Below are 21,752 nucleotides of genomic sequence, written 5' to 3' on the forward strand. Positions count from 1 at the left end.
CACCGCACGGCCCGTACACATAGTGGAAGTCAACACGGATCTCTCTCTCTCTCTCTCGCTGCTCATAATAAGGCTGGCGAGAGAGGCCGCCCCCCGATCAATTTCCCCCCGTACAGCATTAACCTTGGTGCGGCGATGTGCCAGCTCAAGGTTGAGGGGGCAATAATTTGGGTGTATGGCTGAATTAGCCAGCCCGTGACCTTCCAGGCGCTATACTGTGACGTACGAGAGTACAGACATGATGTGAAGACATGGTGTCAAACACACCAGTATGTGTAGGTGTTTACACACAACTACAGGCGGCCAATGTACATCGTAAAATGTGTACCAATACATACTTAACACATCGACTGCCAAGGACATACATTACGTGATCATGGTGTTTTTAGTGATTACGCTAGAGGGCGCTCTTCGCCGACCTATGAATAATGCCTTGACTTCCAGAGAAGGATAGACCCGGAAATGACGTAATTAAAAAAAAAATAACCCAGTCCACTGCAATGTTATCAGTTTTATAAAAACACATTTATCTCGGATTTCTTTTCCCAGATTGCGTTTTTGGTGAAAACTAGCTATATTCAACTGCCGATAACTACAGAACTGACAATCGTGGTTACATTGGGTTTTTTTCAGTGGAAAGAAGAGACGCGTCTTTCTACCGAGACATTGTTTACATCCGGGTTGACTTTTTGTTTTTCCGTGGATCGTCAAAAAGACTCAAAATAAGGCTCAAAAGACTCTAGGTATAGTCAGATTCACGGCACTGAACAGGAATTGCGTTGTTGAACCCAGTACATTGGTATAAACTAAAGACAGCCAGTCAGAAAGAGAAAAACTAAACTTTGCCTATGAAATACCTGACTTACAACAACAGAGTGTGTGGGCCGCGTTACTTGCCACATGAATTCCTGACAATGTAGCAACGATTCTTCACCGTGGCTCGTCTCCACATTAGCGAGCAGCTCCACTGTGTAAACAATCCTCAATCTCTTCACATGGACAGCTTGGTGGCTTGGTAACCCTGGTGTGTACAAGTGTCTTAGAGGTCTGTAGGCTAACTGACATTAGTTTTGACACTTAAATCTAACCCTGGTATTGGTTTACACCGTTAACCCATTGATACCTGGAACGCATCTGTGTCACTTTAGATGTCTTTGGCTATTCAAAAATAGCAGATATACAAGCTCATAGCGCGGCACCGAGTGCCGCGCTATGAGCTTGTAGATCTGCTATTTTTGAAAAATCGTGAAAATTATTTTTAAAATATTTTTTCCCAATTTTTTTTTTTAGGATTTAGATTTTTTTAAAGAATCACCTCAGGTCTTAATGGGTTAAGACTTGCACGACGTAGGGGTGATGTGCAAGGAAGCATTTCAGTCTTTGTGATTATTCCAGCAATAACACATGCTGAAACCATGTTAAGAAAAAGTTACTTTCTACGTAGAAAAAAAAAGTTACTTTCAGTGGCTCTTGCTACAGTACCTGTAGCTGGCTCTGTAGACCATAAGCCAATCGCCTGGCATAAACATGGTGCATTTACAGAACTAATTGTTCAGGCTTGAAAATCCGGTTCCAATCAAGTTACACACGTGTGTGTGTGTACACGTATACATACATTAACACTGTTAAGGGTACACATACCTGTACCTAACGGTTTCGGTACGGGCTGTATGGTTCGGCACACACCCGTGCTGAATGGGTGCCTACTGAGTGCGGAACTGAAATACACATGGGACATATTAAGCTGCCCATTCACAACACCACTCCACATTAAGTAGATGAGGAGCGCTTATTTTTCTACCTTCAATGACTGATGATTTTTAGATTTGAGCTAAAAAGCATTATTTTACACTTTGGCTATTCAAAAATAGCAGATCTACAAGCTTGTAGATCTGCTATTTTTGAAAAATTGTTAAAATGTGTGCAAATCTTTGAATATATAGTTTTTAAAACGAAAATGTTTTACTTAAAACTTTGCTTCTGGGACCCCCTGGAACAAATACATTTTGAGATGGGGGTCCGCGGCCAAATACATATCATTTTGGGGGTCCTTGACATGAAAAAGATTGAGCACCACTGATATACTGTAGAAAGATACGTTTTTCAGAAAACTGTTGGGATTAAGTAGATCAGGAGCGCTTATTTTTCTACCTTCAATGTCCTTAAATGACTTGACAACAAGGCAGACAGTGCAGCTTGAGGCTTGCGATGTAAACCTGAGCAATAAGTGAGCGCATTATAACTGTGTATGCTGCAGAATGTCTCTGCTCATCACCTCTACCCCTGAGTGTAACATAGTAAGCAGTGTTCTGCAACCAGTAATCCTGTTTTGGTTCATTAAATACATTAGTCACAATTAAAAAGTTTTGTCGCACTTGATAGCTTTCTGGGTGCATGTATGGCCAACATCAATTATTTATGAGCACAGATTTGACTTAAATAGGCTGTGCCATCTCTTGCTGAGGTTGTCAATGAGAGAGATGTGCATGTTTGCTGAGAACCAGCAGGTTGGCATTGGCAATACCTCATGTAAATAACCAGCAGGTTGGCATTGGCAATAGCTCATGTAAATATCAAGTTGAATATACATGCAGAATGTGAGCTGTGTGATTTTTGGTTTTATAAGTTCGTACATGGTTGACAAGGGAAACTGTCAATTTGCTGGCATTAGAGTGGTGCTATTTTTAACCTACTTTGAAAGGAAATGTGCAATGGAAAAGTTCAGTTAGTTTCTATGATTATATTTTTTTGGACAACTTGGTTTGCAGCGGTATTATATTTTTCTTTTCAGCGTACCAAAACAAAAAATGAACCGTAGCTTCAAACCGAAATACGTACCAAACCAACCACAACTAACATACATACATAATATACATACAGTATATATATACAGTATATACATACAGTATATATATATATATATATTACACGTGTATATATACATATATATACACACACACACACACACGCACAAACCTTATGTGGATTCTAATAAAAAATACATGAACGGTGCAGCGTTGGAGATTGGCCACAGCATAATTTGCATGAAATTAACATGCAGCACAACAGGTCCAAAGAAGAGACTGCTTTGCAGTTATTTCCTCTTGATCCTTCAAGGGAGGGTGGATCAACGCAACAATTTGTGCGATTCAGCACAGGGTCTAAAGTTGTGTTTCAGCACTCTGACCTCCTTCACTGAGGCTTCCTGTTGTTGTTGTTGTCGTACCTGCACGTCTTTCTCTCATTTAAGAAGATGAAGATGGAGCGGCAGCGGTTGGGGCGTTGTCACCACAGTGACTCAGAGCTAAGCACAAGATGTCCTCTGAGTAATTCACTTCAGTTTAAAAAGGCACAGTCAGTCACACGCCAGCGAAGCCAGACACGAATACACACACGGCTAGTAAAAACAAATGTCCTCACATGTCACGTGGGCGCGCACACGCACAGTACACACACCTGCCAACTCTGAATAAAATGTATTGAGTACCACATGGGCGACGCGCACCAGAGACAATCAAGACACCATTGTTGCACGCACAATGCTGAACATTCGACAAATAGGCCTGTCAGACGAAAAAGCAATAATGGTACTGTACATGCATACCATACTTATAGTTTCCTCTACAATACGCCCACAGACTGAAAGTTAAGTGGAAACCTGTCCGTGCACACACACATATATACTGTGCGCTTGTGTGTATATACACTATAATGTGGTTTATATGCACGCATGTAGCACTGTCAGGCGGAAACCTTGTATGTCCAAGACTGTTACTTCTCAGGATATGGGGAAAAAAAGGAACCATTGGATCTTAACTAGTTATTAGTCACAAGCACTGCATGTTATAGTTTTCTCTCTCTGTCACAAACCTTAACATGCCCATATATGGAGACCGATGGAAAGTGGACGTCACAAACGTAACATGCAATGACCTCAGACACGACAGAAACCGTTGCCCAACAACGCGGATTTGTGCGTGTGGCCCTCGGGTGCCCTGCCCATATATGGGCATATTAGTCAGATCGACTTGATTCAGGAAAAAGTACATGGTCGATTAACAATGCTTTAGAAACAAGACATCAGAGAACCGCCATTTTATTGTGTTTGCTAAGCTTATATTAGTGTAAAACTTATGTTAAGATTTGTTTGCGTTATGAAAAATAGGTAAATGTTGGCAGGTTTGCATATTCAAACATATAAACAGACTATCATGGAGAGACAGACGGACATTTCTCGCCCCCATTGACTCATTCCAAAGCAGACTTGCCCCCGCACACACACACACACACACACACACACACACACACACACACACACACACACACAGAGCAGATGGCAGGGATTCTCAGGTAATGTGCCAGATACCTTACCTTCTGTCACATTTAGACAAGCAAAGTTCTGACGCCTCTGCCAGCCAAAGACAGAAAGTTGACCTTTTCCTCTGTGAAGAACTGCCATTATATATATGCTAGAGGGTCGACTAGAGGTGCGACGTAGGCTCACACCTAGGTCGCACCGCCGATATGTCTGAGTCATAGTTTCGGGGGCTTTGTTAGAGTACCCATCTGTCTGTGTGCCTTTTGTGCCCATATACAGTATAGAGATCTCTGTATCTGTCTGTCTACCCTGTGTCTCTTTTATGCCCATATATGGAGAGCTCTGTAGACAGATATAATACACACAGACACTTTTTCTGCGTAGTGCCTTCTAAAAGGAACCTGAACTCAAGGCTCCTGGAGTTCAGGTATTGCAGAGAAAGTAAGTTGGTAGTCAGGGAGGGCACACATTCTGACAGCAACCATTTAAATCATCCTACTGTAAGTGATGGGTAGGGGCAAACCTGAGTAGAGGGCCCTAGGAAACCTAAATTCCACCATTTGCTTGTTTAGGCATCCTTCTGGCTGGTACAACGATCTGCTCTTCACTTCATACAATCACAATCACTTCTGAATCGTTTCTGTGCTTGTGGTAAGTGCTGGATCATTTAGGCTGCATCTCGAGACAATGCGCATTGTCTCGAGATGCCTCCATTTTTGAATGCGTGTGCACATAGAATGCATACCGTATGAAATGAACGGACATCTCCTCGAATCCTTACAATGGCAGTATGGAATGGGTATAAAAATATAAATATATATATTGATTTTACGGAACACTTAATTTTTGTATTTCACAAACGTCAAAAAATATTAAAATAGCAGATCTACAAGCGCACGTGTCGAGAAGCGACGCTATAAAACAGGGCTTGATGGCTGCCGCCCTAGAATGGGTTAGCACGGAGCGCTAACAGTGAGTGACAGCGGTGAGTGAGGGGAGCCGAGACAGTGGGAACAGAGTCAGAGGGAGGTTGAAGGTGGGGGGGGGCAGTGTATAAATTGGCATTCTAATGGGGGGACGCTGTGTACAGAACGAAGCGAAGGAGGTGAATATAGTCACCTCAGTGGCAGCTCTGCTTGCAGAGCCTGTCCATTTAACATTTAGATGCGCAGCTCTATGCAGATAGAAAGAGACAAAGGGAGGAAGCGTGACATAGCTTATGGATGTACAGAAAAAGAGAGGGGAGAAAGAAAAAGAAGAAAAGAAATCAACAAAGTAAAAACCCACCTATAGTCAGGGTTGCCAGATCTGCTTATTATAATTTCCCTGCAATATTTTATTTGAAAATAGCAGATCTACAAGCTCACAACGCGTCGCATCGCGACGCGTTGTGAGCTTGTAGATCTGCTATTTTCAAATAGCTGATGTATATGTTCATGTGCTCATGTGGCCCATAGTCGCTTCTTTTGGGCTGGTTTTCCTAGACCTGGTTGCTTGTTTCTCTCACAGAATCTGGCAACACTGCGTGACATATAGCTTATGGCTGTACAGAAAAAGGGGAGAAAAAAAAGAATAAAATAAATCAACAAAGTAAAAAGCCCACCTAGAGTACTGCTGTGGGAAGATAAAGAGCGCCGATGCATGAGCGGCAGCACTCAACCGGGTGCGTAAAACACTGCACACGTGAGTGAACGTTGGGAAACAAAAAAAGATGGGCGGCATGCTGGGCGATTTGTGTTTTGACGGCCATCCATGTCCGCAGGCATGTTGTCGCCATGGCGATATCAACGTCGACTAAAGACGCCACATGCAGAGTGGTGGGGTGAACGCATCACCATGGATACGTCACCAAACGCAATACTATTATGATCCACTCATCTCAAACCGTCTTCTGTGGCAACCCATGTCTATGGCTATACATAAATGATGCAGGAAATCAATTAGGTCGCCTATAGCTAGGAAGAAAAAAATGGCACACATCGTTTCAGGCTGGCCACACACACACACATACCCCCCCCTCCCCACCCACACCAGGTGCACGGCAGCAAAGCAATCTGTCGCCTGAGCTCACCTGGTAAAGTCTGTCATCTCCATCATGATCATGCACATCTGCTTGGCCAGCACGATGATGTCATTGCCGCTGTCGTCCCACTTGGACACCTCGGCGTCCAGCTTGCTCTTCTCCTCCTGGAAGCTGGCCACCTGCTCTGCGATCTTGGCCTTCTGCTCCTGGGGCAGCTGGGCCATGATGGCCTGGGGGAGGAGGAGGAGGGAGGGAGGGATGGATAGGGGGAGAAATGTGTGGGGTTAAGGTACTGTTTTGTTGGGTCTGGGCTTATTTCAGCAGCAGCTCCCTGCTTACATCCTCCTCACAGCTGCTGGCATCCATAGATGGATGCCGGGCTGTTTTTTTTTTTGCCTCTGGGAGAGAGCATGGTGCAATGGTGTATAACAGCAATCTATGTATTGTGGTGCAGGTCTCCTTTGTTTAATCCATTGAGATCGGGAACGCATCAAGTGTAATTTCTTTGGCTATACAAAAATGGCAGATATACAAGCTCGTAGAGTGGCACAGAGTGCCGCGCTACGAGCTTGTAGATCTGAAAATGTTTTTTTTATCATGAAAATGTGTGCAAAAACAGTTTTCTGAAAAAGTTATGTTGCTATAACATCAGTGGTTCTCAAACTTTTTCGGCCCCCGACCCCATCAATATATGTTGTTCCAGGGACCCCCAGAAGCAAAGATTTTAGTTAAAAATGTTGTTTCAAAAAAACGTATGTATTCAAAGGTTTGCACGAAATGTGCTTGTATATCTGCTATTTTTGAATAGCTAAAGTATAAAATAATGCTTATAGCTCAAATCTAAAAATGACACGGATGTGTTCCCGGATTGAATGGGTTAATTTATATTCAGCTTTTATGCGTAGCACAATGTAATTTACAAGCAGTGGGGTGGCTTTAATCTACCGGAGGAAATGTTTAGCTGTCTTTTCCCTGTAGATAAATGCCGTCAAACAGCAAGCCTCTGGGGGTGACCATTTCCCTGATTGGCCCTGGTTAAGTGGGGGGGGCTGTGTGTAATCATTAGAGGTTTTCATTTCCATCTGCGAAGGTTGAGTTCACAGCCCTTTCTACGGAGCAAACATTACAAGATGCAGTGTCTCTCCTGCCAGCTCCGGAGTGAGGAGGTTTGGTCAGATGGGTGGAAAAATAAACAACAACAAAAAAAAAAAACATACATGTCATTTATTTTGCTCCGCACCGCAAGCCATTAGGGAAAAAATCAATGAAAGAGCATTTATTTTGTGGTACTTTAATATCCTGTGAGAACGTGTTTATCACTTTTTTTCTATACATCCTGTCGTGGCAGAAATTCAAGGACAGCTTCCCAACAGCCAGTTGGACTTTAAGGCAACGATCCAAGGAGGCCAGACTAGACTAGGCGCACAGACACACACACACACACACACTAGGGAGGATATTCATTCTAATACATGTAAATAGTTAACGTCCTTAGAGCCTCCTAAGCTCAAACGGAGGCAGCTCCCTGAGGTTAGGACGAAGGACTCCTATGTAAGACAACAGTCAGGCTGACCTTAGGAAGGCCAACTGAATAAACAGTGTATAGGCATACAAATGTAATGAGGGACCCTCTTTGTTTAATACAGGGGATGAACATTTGAGAATAATTCATCTCCCTGCTCATTCTATTAGACGTGCAGATCATTAAGAGTTATAGCTTGGACGTGAGGTTAACCCATTCATACCTGAGGCCGGTTCTACAAAGGTCTTCCAAATACTAACTTTTTCATGTCAAGGACCCCCCAAAATGATATGTATTTGGCCCCCGAATCTCAAAATATTTTGTTCCAGGGACCTCCGGAAGCAAAGATTTGAGTTACAAATGTTCGCTTTAAAAAATATATATATTTACACAAATGTTCATGATTTTTCAAAAATAGCAGATCTACGAGCTCGTGGCGCTGCACTCGGTGCCGCGCTACGAGCTTGTATATCTGCTATTTTTGAATAGCCAAATGACAGAGAGACATGCTTTCCTGGTCTTAATGGGTTAAGGGAGGTTAAAGCCGCTCCGCGAGGAGTGGCAGACGATCCTGGCGATAATGGGAACAGAGACACACGATGACAAGACGGCGGGTTCGTTAAGCTCAACCGCTGTACAACCACCACTCCAGACAACAGAACTAACTAGCACCGCGGGCAGAGGAGCTTCCAGTCACGCTCCACTACACTTCTTCAAGGAAGCGGGCCAAACGACGAGACCTATTGATGTTTGACGAGGGGCTGGCTCTTCAGAGGGGATTCCAATATGCCAGCAAAGTCGGGTTTGGAATTCCCACTTACAAAACAATTTAACCCGTTAAGGCCTGAAGCCGATTCTACAAGTGTCTTCTAAATCCCAACGGTTTTCTGAAAAAAAACTATGTTTCTATATCAGTGGTGCTCAAACTTTTTCATGTCAAGGACCCCCAAAATGATATGTATTTGGCCGCGGACCCCCATCTCAAAATATTTTGTTCCAGGGATCCCCCAGAAGCAAAGCTTTGAGTTAAAAATGTTCGCTTTAAAAAAATATATTTTCAAAGATTAGAACACATTTTCTTGGTTTTTCAAAAAAATAGCAGATCTACAAGCTTGTAGTGCCGCGCTATGAGCTTGTATATCTGCTATTTTTGAATAGCTAAAGTGTAAAATAATGCTTTTTTAGCGCAAATCAAAAAGTGATACGGATGCGTTCCAGGTCTCAATGGGTTAAATGAATTCAATACAGTAAGAATTGCTTTACAACGGGCGCTCCACTTGGTAGCAATGCTTCTCGAGCATTCCAATTACGGAACAAATTACCAGCCCGAGCAGGAAAAGAATGATAATGGTGATCGGGGAAAAAAGTAATGCCAGCCCCATTTACCACTAATGCAGACTGTCACACAATGTATTTCAAAAACCCACCAGGGAGCTCTTTAATATTTTTTTGTCTGGAGACATGAGGAAGTACACCTGATTTATGATATACTCAATTGCCCTGGGTTTCAGGAAACACTTGGCATGAATCACAAGTTTCAAGCAATTGTTAGGCCATTTGTTTACGGGAAAACAAACTACATAATGTGCAGTTCTAAGCAAATCCTACTTTCTATGCTTGCCAGAAAAACGGCAGCATTTGGACATTAGATCTTAAAGAAGGTTTTTGGATTCAAGTGGAATGCAGCGAGGAACGAGACAGACTGCAACACAGAAATAGATGGAGAGATGCAGGGCATTTGGGAACAGCATAAGAGGCCCGTTTATTGGAGTTACATGAGAGGCTCTTAACCCATTGATACCTGGAACGCATCTGTGTCACTTTTTCATTTGAGCTAAAAAGCATTATTTTACACTTTGGGCTATTCAAAAATAGCAGATCTACAAGCTCATAGCGCGGCACCGAGTGCCGCGCTATGAGCTTGTAGATCTGCTATTTTTGAAAAATCGAGAAAATGTGTGCAAATTAATATATTTAAATATATTATTTTTTTTAAAGCGAACATTTTTAACTCAAATATTTGCTTCTGGGGGGTCCCTGGAACAACATATTTTGAGATGGGGGTCCGCGGCCAAATACATATCATTTTGGGGGTCCTTGACATGAAAAAGTTTGAGCACCACTGATATAGAAACATACGTTTTTTTTCAGAAAACTGTTGGGATTTAGAAGACATTTGCAGACTCGGCTTCAGGTCTTAAAGGGTTAATATGAATCCGAGAGTGACATTAACCATGGTTCCAGGCCAACTCAACACAAGCTGTAAATATTTACAGAATAAGGCAGGGCTGACAGGGGGAGGAGGAGACCGGAGAGCCTGACTGTGTGAGAGAGAGAGTGAGAGAGAGCGAGCGAGCGAGCGCGAGAGGGAGAAAGGATCAGGGGTTTGGGGCCCACATTAACCTGAATGTTCTGTTGACAGGAACCATTGCTGAATGTTAATGCACTGTCAGAACTACTAAAATGTGTACTCTGTTACATTATGACAAGGTCCAATGGCTCTGTGGAAGTAACAATACTCAATACTTTTTTATTTTAAATGACACAATACACTACATATGGGATCTATTGGCTGGTACTTGCAAACCGCTGCCTTTTCTGCCTATGTGGACATGCAAGAATATGAAGCAATATTACCCAGCGTGGCAAGTGATTATAGTTTCCTAAATGGCAAATATCAAATATGCCACATTAATTCACTTGAGCTGAAATGTGTAATAGTCAATTCAATAAGTCAGGCATGTAAGGGAGGCTTATGAGTCAGTGTTTGACCACCTAATACCAGTACTAATCTGCTCATTGGGCCATTGAAGAAACCAATATCCTACATGACACAAATCCAAAATGTACGACTCCTTCCCTTTAGTGCTTTCGGTGAGGAAAATATATTTTTCATTCAGAGAAGATTTTAGTTTTTCTCTCTGGACATGGATTCACGAGCAGTGTTATGGTTCTGCACAGTGGTGGAAAGTAACTAAGTACATTTACTTAAGTACTGTACTTAAGTACAATGTTGAGGTATTTTTTACTCTACTTGAGTATTTCCAATTTCCAATACTTTTACTTCTACTCCACTACATTTCAGAGGCAAATATTGTACTTTTACTCCACTACAATTATTTGAAAACTTTAGTTACTAGCACTTTTCAGGTGTAAAATATGATGTTATAAAACATACATGAACCACTTAAGCCCTATTTTATACATAGGCTATTTGAAAATAGCCGATCTACAAGCTCACAACGCGTCACATCACGACTCGTTGTGAGCTTGTAGATCTGCTATTTTCAAACATTTTAGTACTTTTACTTTTGGTACTTTAAGTACATTTTGATGCCCAATACTTTTGTACTTTTACTCAAGTACGTTTTGAATTCTGGACTTTTACTTGTAACGGAGTATTTCTATATTGCAGTATTGGTACTTAACACATCGGGTGCCAAACACGGTCTGAACCGTGTGTTTACTTAGTGGCGGTTCCGAAGCTTCGGTGCCGTTCACGGTCTGAACCGTGATTTCAGTCTTTTTGTTTTTTTTTCGTTTTTCTCCGCGCGGGCGGGGCTACAGCAGCTCTGGGAGCACCCATTGTAATCCTGCGAAGGAAGTGCCAGATCGCTCACCGGAAACACTTTTTTTCCCCCCATCCGCTTCCTGTCTATTTCCTACTTTGAAACGCCTATATCTCCAAATCTGTTTCCTGTGGGGAAAAACGGTCATGCGCGATGCGCGATCCCCCCCCCGTTGTAACCCGCGAGGGGAATGTTATGGTTCCAGCCTGTAGCCAGGCTCATGGCAGAACATGAATCGATGCTTTTTTTTGCGTGGATTTGCTTGTAACGCACGCGGACATTTCAAACAGCAAAGCGCAGTCAATGGGGAGAATGCTGGCACCCACGGTAAGTTGTTATGAAAAAATGCTGGCACCCGATGTGTTAAGTAAAATATGTGAGTACTTTTTCCACCACTGGTTCTGCATGTATGGGGCACTCCGGGGATTAGCGGCTGAAGCGGTGGACTCACCCTGGCGCTCTGGCCGGCAATAAGTTGGTCGTCCTCCGTCTGCACGCTGGTCCTGCTGCGGACGTCAAAGTCCTCCGTCTCAAAGTCAGAGTCGTCAAGCTCCTCCGGAGTCTGCACGGGACACAGGGGGGAAGGGGGAACATTTTAAATTAAATAACAGGAAAAGTCAGGTGAAAGAAACGTTGAGTGGGACAGGGGTAGGAAGGAGGCGGTAAACAAGAGAAAAGGAGGACAGGAGTTGAAAGAAAGAAAAGAGAAGTTGCATGGAGGGAAGAACACGGAGAACAAAAAAAAAAAACTCTGTGTCAGTGTGAGAGCCATTAGAACACCGTTAAATAACCAGCCTGCTTATGATCTATGACAAAATGCAGAGGGCGCTGCCAAGTATGGCAGCATCAGATGAATGTCTTCTTCCCCCCGTAGTCTCGTATGGGGGAAACTGTAAACTCTTAAATGAATTTGTAAATCAAGTGTAATGTGCTTGCCTGTGCATTCTGAGAGGGAGAACCATAGGAGCTATGAGCTAGGAGGAAGAATATTGGGAGTATAACAGTTCAATCAGAGCGCCATCTGTTGCTGCTATCTAGTAGAGTAGTGCTCTTATAGTGAGCTGCCACCACATCCCTGATCCTTAACCCATTAAGACCTGGAACGCATCCGTGTCATTTTTTTGATTTGGGCTAAAAAAAAAAAGCATTATTTTACACTTTGGCTATTCAAAAATAGCAGATATACAAGCTCGTAGCGCGGCACCGAGTGCCGCGCTACGAGCTTGTACATCTGCTATTTTTGAAAAATCGTGAAAATGCGTGAAAATCTTTGAGTATATATATTTTTAAAGCGAACATTTGTAACTCAAATCTTTGCTTCTGGGACCCCCTGGAACGAAGTATTTTGAGATGGTGGGTCCGCGGCCAAATACATATCATTTTGGGGGTCCTTGAGCACCACTGATATAGAAACAAGTTTTTCAGAATACCGTTGGGATTTAGGAGACTACGTAGAATCGGGCTTCGGGTCTTAATGGGCTAACGGCTCCCCGAGTCATGTACCGAATGCAAAGCGAGCCCGGAGCAGCATTCCTTCCATATATTAGTATGCAAAAGAAGCCAACACGCTAGGGTATGCTCAAAGCGAAAAACACAAAACCCGACTGACAGGGAAATGCATTTGGTGGCGATACGCACGGCGGGAAAGATGTGGTGGACGGATAAAAGTGCATTATCATGCGTGTGCTCCGCTCCTCGTGCTTATCCAACTGTCTCTATGCCTCCTGTCTGTAATGGATTTGGAAAACTTCACTTCTAAAAATAGCCCCAAGGTCTCACACTAGCGCCATATGTAGCTTTATGGAACATGGAGAAGCTCTATTTTTCCCCCCCAGAGGGGAGAAAAAGGAGGGTTAAGGGGTTTGAGATACAGAGCAAAAAAGAAGTGACACATGGGCATCTCTTTCGACTCAGACAAAGCTGTACAAGTGGTCACTTGACGTGACCCGCTGTGACCTGAGCTCAGCGTTGCCAGATTATGTGAGAGAAACAAGCAACCAGGTCTAGGAAACCCAGCCCAAAAGAAGCGACTGTGGGCCCCATGAGCACTTTAACATATACATCAGCTATTTGAAAATAGCCGATCTACAAGCTCACAACGCGTCGCATCGCGACGCGTTGTGAGCTTGTAGATCGGCTATTTTCAAATAAAATCTTGCGGGGGAAATTATAATAAGCAGATCTGGCAACCCCTGCCCGAGCTAATGATAATCCGTGAATGTGGGAGGCTCAGAAAATGACAGCCCAGGGTTGTGGTTGCCCTATGGTTATGTAAAGGTGAAAGATATAGCCCTGCAGAGGACAACTGAGGGACTGTGGAATTTGTAGGCCTCAGCCTTATCGTGGCGTTCTCCGACTATCCGTTATCACGGTGTGGACGGAGGTAGACAAATAACATTACATAGCCTCCGTCTTTTTTCTTCTCGTGACGTTCGCCCACTCAGCGTGGAGCCATATTTTCCTTGTAGGACACCGCATGCAAAGACATCACCTTGGGGCTGTTGAAAGTCAAGTAGTGTTAGGGATGCCAGGTAGCCACAGCTGCCCCGTGTATCCGAGCTGTCAGCGCGCGGAGCACCCCGAGACACTTTTTGTTTGATTTCTGGGAGACATTTCCTCTCGTGGTGCCGCTGTAGGTGAGGAGGAAGGGTCTGCCTGCCTGTCACGCGCCCAGGGGACGCTCGACAAGGGCTGCCAGGGCTCCACTTACAGAGGTTAAAGACTCTGTCCATCTTAAGTAGCCTCAACCACACACTTGTCTGTTCCCATTCAAGAGCACTGTGGGGGCGCGTGCTCAAAGATTGTGCAACAAAGATGGAGTGTGTGCGCACGGCACGCGCGTGCCCTCCAGAGCCTTTTGTTTTTCACAGAGCTTTTTTAGCTTGGCTGATTTGCAGCCTTTTTTTTGCAGGCTTTCATATTCAGTCAAGACTGTCGAGCTGGACATGCCTGGTTTGGTGTGGAGGAGTCTGCCACTGTGGGGCAAGCTCGGTCACGCCTGGGATTTTGAAAGGCGCTTTTAGATCAAAGCAAATGCATCTGATATACTTGGGTTCCAAACTCTGTGTACCTGTATGTGCGTGCGTGTGCACACACACACACACACACACACACACACACACACACACACACACAGACACACAAAGAGTGCCAATATTACCTCACAGCAGCCAAGAGGAAGTTCAGGCTGACTTCTGTACAGAAAGTGCTGAAACACACTAGCTAACTTGCTGAATAATCGCTACGCAACCTGTGGCGATCACTCCTCACAGACTATCCTAAAGGCCAAGCATTCACCTGGGAAATGCATGAACCTCTCTGAATGTGCACACACCAAAAAAAAGAGATAATGGTAATAATATTCAGAGATCCTCATTGATCGCCTGCTCCGAGTCGATTGGAGATTGAACCACTGATAGATTCATAAGTAGCGAGGGCTTCTCATAAATCCAATGTTGTGTTGAGCCACCACGCACACCCACCCAAACACACTGCCACCAGGTAGCGTTCAGTCGGCCCTGGGGGACCCTGTGTTAACGGCTTAATCAATCTGGATAACAAGAGTGGAGTGGGGCAGAGGGGGAAATTGAATGCTGTTCTCCGACTCGCACTCCCAGCTAAAGAATGCTAATTAAAACCTTCGCCTTAAATCAATTACTTATTATAATGCAAATACTGCATAATGGCTCCGCTCTCGTTTGCCGTTTGTCTAAGTCGGAGCAGCATTATTAATGGGAGACCAAGTACAGTTTGGGAACACTATTGTCTACATACAATGTGTTGTCAAGACTAAATGGTTCCAATTTCAACATATTAAAAACAAGGAGAAAATAATGGCAGATGATGGCATGGCATAATACAATAAACTAGCATGGCGTAACTCCAAATACATACTTCATTATCGATCGTCAAGACAAGATGAATTATCATATTGAGTATATTGTAGAACATATGACTCCTGCATACCAGCTTTTTCACTTCAATTTAAAACATTATAAAATAATTCAATTTAATTATTAAATTAAATAATTTATTGGAAACAAGGGACTGAAAACCTGACCTCCCAATCTTAGGTTGGACACAATACATTAGGCCACTGATCATTTAACCTAGCTGCACGACAAAGAAACGTTTTAAATATTGAGGATATAATCCACTTAATTTTTTTTTTTTTACTTTAAAATAGCCCCCTATAATGACATGTCCAAACTACGGACGCCAGCTTGAAAGTGGTTAAAATTTGTGGAGTTAAAGCGTTTAACCTAGTTGCACAATAAAGCATTTAAGAGCGATCTGTCTGTCTTTATGGCTGGAGAGGGTTTGTTGTCAGCTCATTGTCAGTCAATTGGGTAACGCTTGAGTGGCACCAAGCTACCATCTGTCTCCGTTATAGTTCTGCTCAGGCAAAGGCCATTACCCCCACAGACAACTAAGGCTGCCTTTACACGGTATTGCAAGTCTGGTCAATTAGGTCGGCACTTGCCTGAGACAAGTTCATCGTTAGCTGCCGTTAGTTACACATGCACACAGAGCCAACACGCATATTATTAAATGATAACCATATGGTGCGCACGGAAAGTGCACCGCCATATATAACTTCCAAGAGCTAGACTACAGCATTCAGCTACATCATTCAGTACAAGGTCTAATTCAATGTTCCGCACAGAGGAGCGTCCATCAGTTTAAATTGTTTTAACCCATTAAGACCGGGAACGCATCTGTGTCACTTTAGATGTCTTTGGCTATTCAAAAATAGCAGATCTACAAGCTCATAGCGCGGCACCGAGTGCCGCGCTATGAGCTTGTAGATCTGCTATTTTTGAAAAATCTTGAAAATATTTGTTTTAGATTTTTTTCCAACAAACTGTTATTTTTAAGAATCAACCTCAGGTCTTAATGGGTTAAATAACCTAGCTCAAATAAGAGCAATGCAAGGTGAATAAATCTTACGTGACTTATAGTGCTCTCAAGGAAGCAGAGCTTCTTAATGTGATCAGGGATATGTGATGCTGGAGGCAAGGCTTTCTATAAACTTGAAGCACACGATATGAACGTAAAGGGACATTATTTATTCCTGACAGTTTGGAATCCGTCCAAGCTCTCGGAGGGTTTTTTTAGTCTAAGGCCTGGTTCATGCATGCCTCCCGCTTCCTTTGTTCATTGGATTGGTCTTTCGGGGCTTGTTTTCACAATAGCGACACTCTCTAGTAGTGACAGAATGGCGACAGGCGGGAAAACTATGAACACGTTGGGGGGTATTGACTCACCCTGATCATGAGGACAGCCTTGCGTATGTCACGGACGCCGTCGTACACGAGACGGGACGCATCGATGAACTCGTTCTCGTCCACGGGCATGGAGGGGTTTGCACTCAGGGCCTCCACTGCGGCTTCAACCTGCTCTGTAAACCGTGGCATAACTGCAGGCATGGAAGAGAGACAGGATTGGGGGAGGGGGGATGGAGAGAAAAGAGCGTGTGAAAAAAATTGACTGAGCGAGAGAGAAATTACATCGATTGAGTTTTCACTCCAACACGTGTCGATGTGGGTGGGTGCACAGCCAAAATAAACAGACAAAAGACAACAGAGGCCACAGACTGTTTCTATGTAAACGTGTCACTACTCGTCTCTCACTCTAGACTCTGGCATCACATAGAGCATTATTCATAAACGTATGAAAGAATCTGGACGGCCAGAGAATGCATAAAACCCTACAATCCGGCTGTATGAGAGCTTACTGCTCTAATCCGTGTTCTCGACATTCCCCAAGTTGATAGGCTATCTCAGGCTTTCTGACATAACATTACAAAACACAGACATTCATAAGAGGCAGGCTCTGGAGAAGCAGTAAAAATCCCAACTGTGGTTTGTTGAAAATCCAAGATTCCTTGCTGTATAAGTGAAAAACAAAAAAAGCCTCTGAACAGTTAATAAAGCCAAGTGTGGTGGTAATAACAAGAAGCTCTGACAGTTGGCATACGTTCATATATTCATCTTCTGCGTATTATGTATCGGAAGTTGAGAGGAGTTGTGTGGGGGTGGGGTTAAGTGATAAAATGCCAGGACCAACACACTGGCGGTGGGATTCTGGGTATAAAACAAGGCCACTAGTCAATGTGTGAGGGAGGTTACAGCCTTCATTTAGCATGATGCATAGCAGCTTTCCATTTCAATGTTTTACAAAGCGCTCCCAAAGGCAATGTATTTTGCCCCATGGACGATATAATGGCTGCCTCAGAGGGATGTCGGGTACGTTTGCATTAACACATCCACTGCCAGGCCCGTAGTCCTACGGGCCGTTAAATCCAACCGTTAACTGCCGTTCCCGTAGTCCTACGGGGCGGGTGTTTTCCCATGTTAAATCGTGCAGGTGCAGATTCCGGATTTTTTTTGCACTTCCGGTCTCGAAGGGGGCGGACCGGAAACGAAATAATACTGTTTCCGTTTTTTCTCCCGCCTCCGTTTCCTGTCTAGCGGTCAACTTTGGACGCCATTATCTCTGGCTTGTTGTTTTTCTCACCACATCCACCATTTTAGCGTTTTCCTCTCGTTCTCCAGAATGCAGTGTCGGATCGCCGCACGGTTTTCAGCGTTTTGTTCGGTCGGGTCCCGTGTTTGTGTCGAACCAAATGAACGCGGATTTTAAACGGATTTAGCGGGGCCTATGACGGAATCAAAAAAACAAAAAAGGTAAGAAATAGCTTGGCACTACGATGGACGTTCTGAGATTAGCCGATGGCAGTCAATGTGTTAATGCTACTTCTCATTCAGTATTTAACATTTAGCTGGGCCTCAGCAGCAGGGCCGTGGACCCACCAGAGTTGCAGGGACGATGGGGAGCAGAGGCAAGAAAAAGAACAGCAATTTTGTCTCATGTACCAACAAAAAGGTTTGGTAACATTTTCTATGAAGGCCGTGTCTGTAATTCAGCATGAGCACACGCATAACATGTTATGCAGATCAAGGCAACATATAAATCATAACGAAAAAGACATGACATCTTATAGAACGTATTATGATTTATTTACTGCATATTGTATATAGCCTATATACACCAGCCCTTATTGTGGTTAGTGACCGCTCTGAGATTGGGAGGTCGGAGTTCGATTCCCCAGCCGGGTCATACCAATAGACTATAGAAATGGGACCCAATGCCTCCCTGCTTGGCACTCAGCATCAAGGCGGAACCCAGTGTTTCTCAAATGGGGGTACATGTACCCCTAGAGGTACTCGGAGGTACTATAGGGGGTACGTGAAAGAAAGTGGAAAATGAAAGAAAAAAAGATTGTGTTTAACTATGAAACATGAAGAAACTTTGTGTGAATCTAATGACCTGTAAAGTTTTAAACCAAACAAAATCAAAAACTTTCTAGCGCAACTGTTACTGCGTATAGAAAGTAATACTTATTTGCACCACATATTGACCACAAAATTTTATTTTTGATGTCAATATTTTCTATGTATGCAGTAGTCTTATAAATGGGGTACTTGGATTCAGAAAGCAGGGAAAGGGGGTACAGAAGTCAAAAAAGTTTGAGAAACACTGGCTTAACCAAGAACAAAAAGTTCCTCTCATAAACCATACAATTTCATTATCATCCGACATAAGACATTAACAAAAACAAGCCACATGATTCAATACCCCTCCACTTCCTGCATCCCCCTGTCTGGGTTCATTTCTCAATGACTTGCTGTTCATTATCCCTTACATAACATAAACCAGCTACTGTAAGTGAAATGTATCTAGTAAACATCATTGTGATCCTCTCAGCTTTCAAGAGTCATGCACACTCTAGGCCAATATATACTGTTGTCCTATGAACCTTTCCATAATTTTTGCTCGACGGAAATGACATGTTTCCAAATGGTCATGTAACAAAGCATAAATTAGCCTTAATACAGAGTCAAACATAAAATCAACCTCAGTCTGTTGATGAGGCCCTTATAGAGGGAAACAGCTGACAGAAAGGGAGGGCAGTATAAACCCACTTTTGACCCTCTTCAACATTCATCACACTGGGCTGATATTTGGTGCCCCAGGAGAGCCCATTATCTTCCAGTTTCATCTTCTGTATTCAATTTTGATTCTAGCACCCATTAAATTCACTGAGCTCACTAGCTTTTACTGCAATATAGAGAAACACATAAAGAGCTTCACAGAAAGTGAGAAAAAAACATGAAAAACCACCAAAACTTGTGCTCTTTTGTTGCTTATGCAAGTGTAGCTTGTGGACTTGTATAAAGGGTTTTTATTGGAAGAGATTGTCCTTCAAGTTTTGAACCCAGTATAGGACTTCTGGGTTTATCTCTGGAAAAAAAAGAGCCTTTCAGGCTGTTTATCGGTCATCAGATTCTGCCAATCCTTTAACTCATTGACTGCCATAGACAAGTTAACTCGTTGAATTCTGCCAGGGCTCACACTGCCAACGACGAGTTTGGACACGTTTTTTTTTATTATTTTTTTACACAGAACCATGAGATCCATTCACTTCCTGGTTAACTTATTACTTCAAAGTCCTGCATCTCTTTTTTGTGATGTATTGTTGCCGAAACATGCTATTTTTAACGGCGTATAACAAGCGAACGGGAGGTCGCGATGATTTTTTTCTTTTTTGCAGAAGCACAGTGAAACCCTCCGTGATTAGCAACCATCAGGGGATCGATCATACTGGAGATAAATATTCTGTGACTACTTGAAAAGGCTCGCTGGCAGCCTGGCCCTTATTTAGTTGTATATACTCTGGCAGTTAAATAAGCATCATTTTAATATCTGCCAAAATAAATGTTGGTTTCCTTTCCTTTCAACATAGCAACCGAAACCGGTATACCGTGATAAACCCAAAAGAAATGGTAACCAATAACAGGCTCCAACTCAGTTTCCAGTTCTATTTTCCCATCTGCACGCTAGCTCTGTGTCTTTGGTACCTGTGTTAGTGAGGAGCTTGGTGGCCTCCAGGACCTTCTCGGTGTAGACTCCAGGCTCGTAGTTGTCCATTTCTGAGGTGACCACGTGAACCACTCTGGCAGCGCGGCCTCGGATGGCCCCGGCAGTGCGATCCAAACCGTCCACGTCCTTCTCCTGCAGCGCAATCACACACTTATTCACATCCTCCAGGATGTGGTTCTCTGGGGACACAAGAACAACAAACCAGTTACTCATTTACGTTTTCTTTTAGCACTTTATTAACAATTAGTTTCTACAAACACGCAAACCAACTCTTCCCAGACGCACTGGCGACATTAGAAAAGAGGGCGGGCTCCTGACTCTGGCGTTTGTGCAGGAAAAACCTGCAGTGTGCTTGCAAAGCAAACTTAACACCCCAGCAATCACTGATGATGTTCAATGGGCAGTGTGCAATTAGTGCGCAGTCTGTTTATGTACTGTACTTTATGTATGCACTGCGTCACTGTATCTTTAACAGCAGATACTGTATGCGTCGGTGTCCAAGAACAATTTCTCTCTTATCCTATCTTCTCTTTACGCAGGTGTGTTTTCACTCCCTGACTTGGAAGCCCCCGAAATAAGGACAGGGACAACTACTGTGCCAGCAAACAACGGGTGCAGCAAGTTGAAACTGCACATTCTCATCCTTCATGCTGTGTTTTCATTGTCCCCGGCTTAAAGATGGCTAATAGGAAGCGCAAGGGCAGAGAGGGGAGAAGAATGAAGACAATCACTCTGGAGCCTGTAAAATGCAAATGTCCGCGGTGTAAACTGCAGTCCGCCCTTGACTGGAGGTGAAGGGAGTCACTCTGCTTAATGCTTAATGAGAACTCTTTAAGGCCATGCCATGACGGGCCGCTTTGTGTGTGTTAACCCATTAATACCTGGAACGCATCTGTGTCACTTTCGATTTATTTGGCTAATCAAAAATAGCAGATATACAAGCTCATAGCGCGGCACCGAGTGCCGCGCTATGAGCTTGTAGATCTGCTATTTTTGAAAAATCGCGAACATTATTTTTTTACATTTTTTCCCGATTTTTTTTTAGGATTTTGAATTTTTTAGACGCGGCCTCAGGTCTTAATGGGTTAACACACGTGACAGGATGTCAATATCAGACATAACGTCAGCGCCTTTGTCTGGCTTGTGAAGTCCAATCAGCCTTTAGGTAGCATACATAGTTCTCATCAAGGGAGGACAAAGACTGCTCTTCTCTTAATCAATGCTTGCAGTTTAGATGTCCTGCTTTCACCTTTAAAACATCTGTTTAACCCATTTAGACCTGGAACGCATCTGTGTCACTTTAGGTTTCATTGGCTATTCAAAAATAGCAGATATACAAGCTCATAGCGCGGCACCAAGTGCCGCGCTATGAGC

At 43.4% G+C, this 21,752-nt stretch overlaps 1 protein-coding gene across 1 annotated transcript in view; it reads right to left on the bottom strand.

The window, feature by feature from the left end:
* The window catches only part of ctnna1 (catenin (cadherin-associated protein), alpha 1), a 151,015-nt gene that overhangs the window by 32,787 nt on the left and 96,476 nt on the right, over nt 1–21,752 (bottom strand). The window contains exons 12-15 of the mRNA XM_084041905.1: nt 20,357–20,557; nt 16,700–16,851; nt 11,884–11,994; nt 6,390–6,571 (exon numbers count right to left, since the gene is read on the bottom strand). Of these exons, the coding sequence (XP_083898031.1) occupies nt 6,390–6,571; nt 11,884–11,994; nt 16,700–16,851; nt 20,357–20,557 (646 nt within the window). The remainder of the gene's footprint in view (nt 1–6,389; nt 6,572–11,883; nt 11,995–16,699; nt 16,852–20,356; nt 20,558–21,752) is intronic.

The sequence above is a fragment of the Gymnoscopelus microlampas genome (assembly GCF_963454915.1).
Source record: "Gymnoscopelus microlampas genome assembly, chromosome: 18".
NCBI classification, from domain to species: domain Eukaryota; kingdom Metazoa; phylum Chordata; class Actinopteri; order Myctophiformes; family Myctophidae; genus Gymnoscopelus; species Gymnoscopelus microlampas.